An 11,112-nucleotide genomic window follows, 5' to 3' on the forward strand; every position below is an offset into this window, starting at 1 on the left:
GGCCGTATTTATGACAGTCAATTTAAGCTTATTTTAGCTTCCGATGATGGTTACTTTGCTTGCTTGAAAAATCGTTCATCTGTAGTCATACACAAACTTTATAGTTCAAAGCGAATGATACGTCGATAAGCGGTATCATCGTCCTCGTGTTTTTCATTCTAGTCATTAGAACTGGCAGTCCGATCATGAACATGGTTCAATTCACTAATTGACTTAAATGGTCGTGTTCCTATATCTGCACACCAAAAATCAATTTCACTTTCAATTAATTTATCAGCCAATATTTTCGCTTTTTGAATTTTCGTCACCTTGTAACACTTGTACAGTTCAATTTCAATCTTTGATCTTCTTTACCATTTTCCTGGTTGTTTTTCTTAAATGAACGCACATTTCCATGGTTTTCATTAATCTTACAACTTCTTTAGCTAAAAAAATTTTTTTGGGATTAAAATGTTAAGTTGAAGCTCTTAAATAATTTTTAAAAAAATCCCCGTAAAATGTTAATAACATAAGACTAAAAGTGAACTCAATAATGAGCAATAAAAACAATTTTAACATGACTGATGACTTAACTACGTAGCTCGCAATCGCAACAAGTAAAAATAACAATATGCGGTGGAATCAATAACTTGAGCCGGCAATTCTTGTATGCATACTAAATTCTCGCCTTTAAATACTAAAATATTTAGGCCTAATCGACCATCTGTTTTTGTGGGTCATATTTGTATTTTCAAAATTTACAGATGAAGACGATTTGAACTCGTCTAGCAACGACGAAAAACTCTTCAGCAAAACTACCTCTCCCTTGTTCGTTAACGAGTCTTCCCAGAATGGACAGCACAACTTTAAGAAAGAAGAAAGCCAATTCAGCCGTGTTCATCGTCGGAGCTCTGAGCTGGAGGGGAGCATGCTCTGCAGCAACAAGAAACCTCGTCGTCGCCGAACTGCTTTCACCCATGCCCAGCTGGCATTTCTTGAGCGCAGATTTCGATCGCAAAAATATCTTTCAGTCGCAGACAGAGGAAACGTTGCAGAGCTTCTAAATCTCACTGAAACCCAAGTGAAAACCTGGTATCAAAACAGAAGGTATGTTCAACAAATGAAATTATGGCCTATAAGTCAATATGCCAGGGAGGTTTCCAGCGGCAATTGACCATTCTGAAATGGGTATAGAAAGGTTGACCATAAATATCACCATTTCGGTACAATCGGCGATGTCCGGAAAACGTGCTCTCTCCATCGCGTTATTCCAGCGTTATTCATGAAATCCACTTTTTCTATCACGCATTGCTTAGTTATGAAAGGCTTCTTAGTTCTTGCACATAAATACCTTTAATAAGACAAATTTGACACAAATAAATGTTGGTAGTCATTTCCAGCGATGGTTGCACATTTCCTAAATATGTCACAATATAGACCTGATTGATTTTTTATGGATTTGCATATTGGCATCTATTACAAACATATAGACTATGTGTATATTTTGTCGTATCTAAGCGAATGGAGGGGAATGGGCCGTAAGTGTAACATCCAATTTAGGATACGGTATGTTTTCGTTCGTTGCTTCCGTTATGACATAGAAATAGAACTAGAGATTTCAAAAGGTGAGGAAGAACACTGAATGGCTTCTCGTTAGTGTAGGATTTCAATAGCTAGGCGGTTCGAAGGGAGACGTCACCTTAGTGTTTGCGTTCCTCTTCCGCCTTCCTTCCTCTGCCAACGATATCTGCATTCGTATGTCTTTACGGATGACCAGCGAGTTGTCTGATAGAAAAGTTTAGCGTATTTCCCAGATGCACAGTATTTGATGCGATTATTATTCGTTAGTATGTACTATGTGTATCCCTATATATACCGTATGGGTTACGTTTCTTTAATCCTATCTATAATATAGATCTTATCTATTTTTGGTTGGGTTTCATTGTTTTGCCAGTTCATACGTGTAAAATGTATGGGATTGAATACGGCATCTGAGTTACAAATATCCAAAGGAACAAGTAAATAGCCTAAACAAATTTATTTGAAATCAATTCGGCTGCGCAGTTTACAAGTCGAGACTGTCGTAGCCTATCTGCTTGTTGCGTCCTTTTGCGCCTATAGTCCAAGCCAGCCTTGACAACTTTAGAGAAGCAGCTAGCAGCTAGCTAGTTGTTTTTATGTTTCAGAAAAATGCATAATTATAAAACTGTTATTAAAATATGTACAATTCACACCCTTTGCCCTTTCTTTCGCCGGCTGGAAACAGAAGTTAAAAAGCTCATTTATCGTAAGAACTACAACTCAAAACCGTGCACCGGTGCACAACGATTCGTACCAAAATTGTTTTACATACATTATACCACAAATTTTCTACATTACGGAAATCTATCTAAAATTATAACTGAAAAATCCAGCCGAAATGTTGTGAAACACAATTGGATGCAGGCACTCATAAATGGCCCATTTAAAATGGGCAAATATAAATACGATCTACATATTTAGTTCTATTGATAGAATTGCATAATAAGATACGTAAGCCGCGTATAAGCCTCATTCATTTGCTTCATGTAGTGTGTTCCGGACTCACTACCTAACAAATTACATTAAAAACTAATTGTTTGTTTGCTGTAAGACTAATCTCTTCAATTTTCTTTTGCGTTACATAGCCAACGTTCAAGTGTTATTGAAAAGAAGTAAAATATATTTTTGTTTGGGTTATGCATCCCTCTTTATACATTAAACAATTATACTTAAAAAAAGCAATTGAAAAATAATCATGGGATAGCCGCTAGTGGAATATATGAGCAAACAAACATTTTAAAAGTTACACAAATTCGTGGCTGCTGTTCAGTTAGCTTGCGGACATGCCCCTTTTTCCCCAGTCCCAGCCCCTTTCCCTTTCCGCATTCTTGACATGCGCTGACTATCTCTAACGACTGGTATAATGATGTGATAAGGTTTCAAGGGATGAAACAATTCGATTCTTATAGAAATTTATAGTAGACCCATCTAGTTTCTTTTTTAATGCAATGGAAAATGGAATCGATCTGCGGCTTTAAGTAACGCTGTATTATAGACGGACGGCCATAGAACTCGAAGCTGAATTAATTGGTATAACTCGTCAAAAGAGCCGTGAAATATACTGTATTTCAGAACTGACTTGACATAGCTGACCGCTGACCTACTACAAATCCGCAACGTGTGTTGTTGATTTACGTCGAACTTTTTCTTGACAGAACTAAATGGAAAAGACAAGCTCAGCAGCAACAGCAGACAGACCCAAGTATGGCTTCCTCCTATTCTGTTTCTGCAACACTGCCTCCGATGCCCGACAGCCGATCACCAGCTGCTTATTGCCAACCTTTATTATGCAGTAACGATCTCAACAGAAATCCGGAATCCTTTTTTCCCTACATTCGGGCCATTCCAACTGTATTCTCCACTAGCTGCCATTTCTCTTAACCACTCAGCAAATGAATTTTAATGAATAAAGCAATGATGTATTGATATATATATGAGTTTGTGTCGTATTATGGTATACCAATATCCCGACGTGTGCTCCACAGTGTAGTACGTACGTGTTCTCTCTCTTGCAATTTTCCGTTCTTTTTTCAGTCAAATTGTTATCGTGTGAGACTTTCTTATTTTAAAAATGGTATACCACTGAATACTGTAAAACTGCTAAACCTTCATTGTTGTGATTTTTGCTTATCACCTCAGCTTTGATTCGTTTTTTGAAACCAAATTTTATTCACGATCACACTGTATAATATTGGTGTTAACAGTGCGAATTTGACGATATGCATAAAATTATATTTCATTGTGATTACTTTTGGGTTTGGTTTGATTATTTTGTTTGAAGGGGGTGCGGTCACGAGAAGCAACTAATAAAGCCAATAAGAGTTTTGAATTGCCGGAGGTTGTTGACTGGAGAAATACAAATGCAGAGGTAGACATTTTGTAGGGCATATGAGTGTGACTAGGTGTGTAAAGCCGGTTTAAAAAATCGATGACTGACATTTTACATTCACTGACCGGCGTCTGCCCAGCTAGTCGTGGACTCGTGGCTGCCGGCCCATAAACCACCGTTAATAGGTGCAGAGCCGACGGTAGGGAGAGCGCGGGGAAGTAGATGGGATTTTCTAGGTGAAATATATTTATTATAAACCATGAGCTTGGCGGGTGTTGTAGTATGTACTATGTAGCGAGGATTTGTATTGGAAGACAAGCGGAGCATGGCGCCGCTTACAGACGGAGCTCCGATTCCTGCCCTATTTGACACTTGTTATTTTATTACGAACGATACTATTTTATTTGCAAACAATTGCCAGTGAAGTAGTAAGTATGTGAAATATAGACCTGCTGTGCATGCTTAATAAACCGTTTAAACATAATTATCACGCTCAACCACTGCAAAACGTCAGCGACATCTGTTACTGGATAGAGAAGGCTTTACCAACCCATTTATCACTAAAAAGGTTTGCACTTTGCATGCAGATACACTGCTTACATTGTTTCGAGTATCTATCATTTATCAAGCGATTAAATCAACTGAAAATGGGGCATGAGAAAATAAATGTCAACTTGAAAATTTGTTCTGCTGTAACGATTTCTTTCTCTCGTATTTTTCTACTTGTTTATTTTTCGCTTCCGATGTAAGGTTTCTTTTCCCTGCATTCGGCTATCTACCACAAGGCAAATTCGGTCACTCCCATTTCTCCTCCTCTCTCGACGAATGGCGATGAGCAGGGCAAACGTAGCCCCTACCGTAGCCTAGTCGAGCCTAGTAGTACATTCAGTACAATGAAAATCAGCGGTCAGCGGTCATAAAAATATTACTTCAACTGAGCTTTAGATTTCTTCGGAGATACTTTATGAAGTACTTTATTAAGTAAAATTTGCAATAGTACCGTTAGAAGTAAGTTTTTTAAATAAAAATTTGCGCAAAGTAAAATGCACGCGCAACATGTGACTTACACGATTTAAAAATGATGATTTTTAAAATGAAAAACCAGACAAAAATAAGTTTTATACAAAGCACATAACCATCATAGCATAGGCGCTGATCGGCGCTGATAAACTTTCGTATAGACAGGTCTACGATAGTTGAGACATGAAAGATACTTGCAATCACCTATCTCACAATTTTGCATTGTCAGTTAGTAATATTGGTTTACCCAATGTCGTCAGCAATAATATGTTATTGATATCACGAGATCGTATTTGAGCCGTCCCACTGATAAGATGGTCAAATTGAGAGATGTCCTTCATGATTTCGATCTCGTACTGCTGTTAAAAATAAAGGACAGTGCGCGCTAGAATTTTTAGTACAACACAATCAATATGGAAGTGTCGGTGGCATTCATTTTATTTTTTTCATTTCCCCTACTGTCGACTTCTTTCCGATTAAGTGATGGAGAAAAGTTGAATGAAGTTTCCAACGCATTTCCAGATCGTGCAAGCGAACGCGTACTCCAGCTGAGTGATTTTGAATCAGGTATAGCGAAATGTTATTGAAATATTTGTAAGGCTGTTGCTCTTTAAAGAAACAATTTATATTCAAAAGGAACCATGTCACCATGGATAGATGAATCAGCAGCTGATGCAAGATGGAATATAGAAGATTTGAGTACGCCCTTTGATCCCACGCAACCTGCTCCTACACCACCATCGGGTACAAAATACCTCCGCGTTAACCGTCCGACTGACACTTCTGGTTTGTTATTTTATGTTATAATCGTTTCCAATTTGAAATACAGATGCAAATCTTTTTATCTTTGAATAAGGTCAAGCTGTTTTACGATCAGAACAATTCACTGTTGATCCGGGAGATCAGCTTCGTCTATCCTTCTGGATACGATCAGGTTTTTGTGTTGACAATAACAATAACTTTTTGTGATTATTTAATTGATTGTGTTTTAAATGGTTTTAATTCTTTCTGCCTCAGATCCAACTCAAGTTAACAATATTCAAGTATATACGTTATTAATCTGTTTAAAAGGAATAACATGTTCATTATGTTAGTCTCTCATTTTCAAAGGTCTATTGGTCAAATAACGGTATTCAAGAGAGGATATTAAGTTTGGTAGAATATTCAACACCAACCAACTTTGAATGGCGTAGTATATCTGTTTTGATTCCAGCCACTCAATCCGCTCAAACGAGAGTGAGTTTTAATTAATTAAATCGTGTTTTCTTTTTTTTTTTTACTTTTATTTCTTTTTGTCATTTTATAATTAGTAGATTATTTAAGGATAATTTTAATAATTTTAATTTAAAACAAACATCTTACGAGTTATTTAGATTTCGATATATGGGTTCTGTAATTCTGGCAATTCGGACGCTGTGGCAATCGATAATCTCGTTGTCGAATCATCAGGTAGGGCTGTCTTGAAGCGGAGAATTTTCCTTTTTATTTTATTTAAATTTCGTGGTTTTGTTTGTCATTTTGAAACGTGTTCCACATAATATTTTTAAATAGATCAAACGGTAACCCCACCGTTGTCAACACAAAGCACCGGTTCCACTTTTTCTTCATCAACGACTCCGCTTCCAGGTATTTATTTACCTTGCCACATTTACAATTTAAAAAGTGTTTTATGTAGACTTTCTCTTCTCTGCCCTGTTTCCTTTATAGGCTCTTGTCCCTCGAACCTCGGCTCGGAATCAGTCAGGTGTGAAACATTGAATGGAAAGTGTTACTGTTTCTCGCTTTACAAGGTAACTAAAACTTATACAAAATTAGGCATTCTTCTGCAAACATGATTTAAAATGATGAATACATTTATTATCCCGCCTTTCTTCCAAGGTTGACAGTTGGTATATTGGCGATTCGTATTGTCGAAGCAACGGAGCAACTTTACTCGGTTTAGAAACACAGACAGAAATTTCACTCATTGACAACTATATTACGAGTGCAAGTTCTGGTATCCACTATCCAGCACTTTTGATCTGCTTTTTTGCCGTTTCCATATTTTTATTTTTATTTATTATATTCAGATTAATATAAAGAGTTTCTTCTTCAGTTTTACTTATACTTTTTAATTCTTATTAAATTATAGGTCTAGATAAATATGCTTACTGGACTTCAGGGCAATGGGGAGGAACCGGTTACGTATGGACTGGATCTAACCAACCCTTTACTGCCACGTAAGCGTAGCCTCAATAACACTATAGCTATGTATAATCAGGACTAATATGCGCCAAATTTTTTTTTTGGCGCAATACCAATCTCGTCAACAAATTTTGGCAACAAATACTTTGCTCGTGACGCGAACCGTGCTATTCTCTGTTTACTTCCTTGTTTTTCAAAGGAACTGGTATCCTGGTCAGGTAGTTCATTTAACTTTGGTACTAAAATGAACGTTATTTATTTTTATTTTTTTTTTATAGCCTGATGACATGGCCACTGGTTACTGCGTCAGGTGATATATATATTTTTTTCCTACGATAATTAGTAAATTGTTAAGAGTGATTCAAAGTTCCATGATTAAATTAAATTTCAGATTGTTTTATGGGACCGACTATGCTGGACGTTGGAGTGACATCATTTGTAGTGGCGAAGGCTATACCCCTTTCTATTTTATTTGTGAACTGTAAGGAAATTTAACAGTATAACGGCGGTTATTTAAACTTCCCTTTGATGTAAAGTTCCCTGCGTGAATGTTCCCTATAAAATTGAAATACCGTATGCCACTAAATTTATAGTAACATTAACAATAAATGTATTAGCTAAGCAAAAGCTATTGGTGATAATTTATTAAAAGAGAAATTAAATTTTGTAACCAAGTACCAAGAAGTGCTTATTGTAGCAACTTGTAGTCTAGTAGTAGAAAGCAAAGGAGATAAATTTTAATCTGTATTTACAAATTTTTTTTTCTAAATTAATTATGAACGCCGAAGAAGAAAATTTTTTGGAAGAATCTACGCTGAAAAGAATTGAACATCTCAGCCTTGCTTAATGGAATTGAATAATTTAACTTAATATTATAGTATTTGAATAAATAATATAATAATTTAATCTTTTACATGAAATTTTGTAAGAGAAAATTCTTTCCGTACAAAAAGTCATTATGTTCGTCAAGAAATAAAAAATACGAATAAATGTTTCGTTTAGATGGTGTGGTTCTTATTGAAGGGCGTTGTTGATGTCTCTCTTTCTCTTTGGCTTTCATCAATAACATAACATCCAGCTTTACTCATTAATAATAAAATCATAATTAATAATCTAAGTACCGGTAGGCGTAGGCCTATAGTAAAAACTTGAAAATTAAATTTAGTACCGGTAGTTACTTAAATATCTACAGTATTTACTCTTATTTTTTTATCCATCGCTCATTTGGTCTTGATCATAATTAAGAGAATGTATAACCAATCTGAATGTATTGTATATCAAACCTGACTATATTGCGAAACTTTTACAGGAAAAGAAAACGATCGAGAAAAATTCCCGTTATTTTTTTCAAACCTAATAAAATTCATCAAAGTAGAACGCCACTCGATGGTCTGATGACAAGGACGAACAAATATTGATTTTTGTTTTTCTTCATCAAAAATTTTTTTGAATGTAAGATTGATTTTGTTTCCGCTTTCTGTTACATCTTTTTCAGTAACCCTTTTTAGTAAGTTTATTTTTTTCTGCTTTAATTCTTTCTTCCATGTTCGTTGCTTTTTCCTCTTCAAGAATTTCGATGTTTTCTTCGATTCGCTTTTTCATGGCGTCTAAGCTTTCCCAATCAATTTTGGTGGCCGGCAACCAACCAATTTCTTTACTAATCGATTTCTGGACCATTTTAAGTACATCTTCTAGATGGCGATTCGATTGTTCGCCGTCCTCTTTCAAGAATGCCGCTCGCAGTTGCTTGCAAAGGTTTCGTATCAAGGTACTACCTGATCATATTTATTTAAAAAAATAGATTAATAAATAAAGGCGATTTATTTTCTTCTTACCTGTGTTTGCGTTACGGTAACTTAAGAATCCAGGTACAGTGGCCCTTATATCAAGAACATCCGACACAGAAGGTCGTGGAATATCTGGGGGTTTTAAAATAACTTGTTGACGTTGAATTTCTTGTTTGACGCTATTATTAAAGAAATAATTGGTTATGCGGGTTAGTATCAGCCAAACTAAATTTCCTATTGATTCAGGCTTCTTTGGTGTAAGTGACTTTATTGATTTTTCCAAATCTTCTTGCAGTTGATTTCCCTGACAAGCTTGAATGATCCAAATTTTGGGCTTGTCAATAAGATCACGGCAATTGAAATTGTTAAATTGTTTCTTGACATCTTCAATCGACACCTGATCGCCGTCTGTGCCAAAAACTGTTCCTTCATCGCCGTGCGAGAGAATGCACACAACAAGAGAAGCATAATTGGAAAAATTTTTTTCTCTCAACTTTTCTATTTCATTGCAAAGTTGTTTCGCCGTTAAGTTTTTGTGGTTTTCCACGTCAAAGCCCATTTCTTTGAAAACGTCGTTTAATTCTTCTGCGTCTTTATTGGTACCTTCGCGGTTGTCGTCTTTCTGCAAATATTTATATGACAATTTTAAAATAATAATTCGATTTAGTCAGCAAATAAAACATTTTTACATTATCAAAAGTCTCTTGGTTGAAGATAACGCAGAGTCCCGGTTTTACTTCAGCTTGTAAGTCGTAAAGCTTGTAGTAATCATCGGGTAAAAAGTAAGCCCGACCAAGAATTGTTTTGAGAGCTGGTCTTTCTTCTGGGTCGTATTTAATCATATCCTTTACAAGACTAATAGCTTGTATTTCTTCAATTTCTGGTTTCCATTTGGCAAGATAGACTTCATAATCATGTTTTTTTACGTTAAGCTCTCGTTCGATTCCGTTGTCTCCAAATGGATGTTTGCCATTGGTCAAAACGTAGTGGAAAAAGCAGCCGAGAATAAACACATCTTCGGACGGATGTGTTTTAATCTCCTGAGGATAATTCTTGGGGGGATAGGGAGAAATCCATCCATCTGATCCTCTTTGGCCAGAATGATTAGGCTGCTTTCCTAAATGTTTACTCATTCGAAAGTCCGACACTTTGACCAGGTATTTAAAGCCTTCGCGATCAAGCCGTGAAAGCTGAGCGATCAAAAAGTTACTTGGCTTTAGGTTTCGGTGGACAAAGCCCATCGCATGTAAAAATGCAACTCCTTCTGTAGCTTGTCGTAATAATTCTTTTTTTCCTCCCAGTGATTCCTTGATTAATTTCGTGTCAATCTCATTCCCTTCCCAATTGTGTCCATTCCTTCTAATATCGTAAAGATCTTCTACGGAGCAAATGCACCATTCAGTAGCGACATAGCTATTTGAAATTTTTGAAACATTATTTTAAAAAATTACAGACTCGAGCAATAATATATAAATCTGCTTACTAAAACTCGCCATGCTTTATGAAGCAGAAGTAATGAATGAAACTTTTGTGCATGTGTGATGTTCTTTCTGGCTCACGGAGGAGTTCGATGTCTCGTTGGAACTCTAAATCTTTCTGTTGAACTCTTGCTACCTCAAACTTTCGAATGAAGGCCTTTGTTCCGTTTTCTAACTTACCACGGAAAATTTGACAAGTTGTATTTGGTTTTTTAGAGAACTTACTTTGATTTTTTGATTCGAAATATGTTATGTTTTCAACTTGGATGGAATTCTCGTCCGATTCTTAAATAATACAGATAAGAAAATAATTAATTTGCAGCTAGCTGATATGTGGTGCTATATATAAAAAAAAGTTACCATTAAAGTTTCGCTTCCTCTTACCTGATTCCCCAGAGGCCATGCTTAATTAACTCACTTTCTCGCTCTTTTAGATATTAATCACACTAGAACAGGTACGATTATAGAGAAATGTTTTTCAGCAGATCAAGACTTCAAAATATAATCGTAAGTGAGAGATGCGTGAATGAGAAAAGAGGGTGATCTCTATTTTCAATTTAGAAATAACGGAGGAAATATTGAACTTAAGGATATTCGATATATTACGATTATTTAAATTTTGACCGCACTATTGACTCCTTTTTATGCTCCCAGAACGTTACTTGATGTGTTGTGGATACTGCTCTTAAGTGAGAACTACTTATTGCAAGCAGCTCCCAAATCATGGGATAGCGAAGGCAGCTATCTCAGAACC

The 11,112-nt window shown here is 36.0% G+C and overlaps 2 protein-coding genes across 5 annotated transcripts; one reads left to right on the forward strand and one right to left on the reverse strand.

Annotated features, from left to right (window-relative positions):
* The first annotated feature begins 5,253 nt into the window (after window positions 1–5,253).
* On the forward strand, window positions 5,254–7,891 carry LOC124321260. 2 transcript variants are annotated; one of them, XM_046784176.1, is made up of 13 exons: window positions 5,254–5,476; window positions 5,546–5,695; window positions 5,766–5,843; window positions 5,927–5,952; window positions 6,020–6,145; window positions 6,283–6,358; window positions 6,461–6,535; window positions 6,617–6,699; window positions 6,788–6,905; window positions 7,041–7,128; window positions 7,293–7,306; window positions 7,372–7,403; window positions 7,485–7,548. In XM_046784176.1, exons 1-12 carry the CDS (start codon window positions 5,323–5,325, stop codon window positions 7,374–7,376), a joined length of 993 nt encoding a protein of 330 aa, XP_046640132.1. In that variant the 5' UTR covers window positions 5,254–5,322; the 3' UTR covers window positions 7,377–7,403; window positions 7,485–7,548. The 2 variants fall into 2 exon arrangements, with proteins under 2 accessions (XP_046640132.1, XP_046640131.1); XM_046784175.1 differs by having other exon boundaries at window positions 5,255–5,476; window positions 7,293–7,311; window positions 7,485–7,891.
* Window positions 7,892–8,344: 453 nt separating this feature from the next.
* Window positions 8,345–11,070, reverse strand: LOC124321259 (LEAF RUST 10 DISEASE-RESISTANCE LOCUS RECEPTOR-LIKE PROTEIN KINASE-like 1.4). Of its 3 annotated transcripts, XM_046784173.1 has the most exons (6): window positions 10,965–11,062; window positions 10,719–10,904; window positions 10,364–10,643; window positions 9,570–10,293; window positions 8,929–9,502; window positions 8,345–8,868 (listed from the first exon to the last, which is right to left on the reverse strand). In XM_046784173.1, the coding sequence occupies exons 2-6, from the start codon at window positions 10,759–10,761 to the stop codon at window positions 8,585–8,587; spliced, it is 1,905 nt and encodes a 634-aa protein (XP_046640129.1). In that variant the 5' UTR covers window positions 10,762–10,904; window positions 10,965–11,062; the 3' UTR covers window positions 8,345–8,584. The 3 variants fall into 3 exon arrangements, with proteins under 3 accessions (XP_046640129.1, XP_046640128.1, XP_046640130.1); XM_046784172.1 differs by having other exon boundaries at window positions 10,719–11,070; XM_046784174.1 differs by having other exon boundaries at window positions 10,743–11,069.
* Between the last annotated feature and the right edge of the window lie 42 nt (window positions 11,071–11,112).

This window comes from Daphnia pulicaria, chromosome 1, assembly GCF_021234035.1.
Source record: "Daphnia pulicaria isolate SC F1-1A chromosome 1, SC_F0-13Bv2, whole genome shotgun sequence".
In the NCBI taxonomy this organism is placed as follows: domain Eukaryota; kingdom Metazoa; phylum Arthropoda; class Branchiopoda; order Diplostraca; family Daphniidae; genus Daphnia; species Daphnia pulicaria.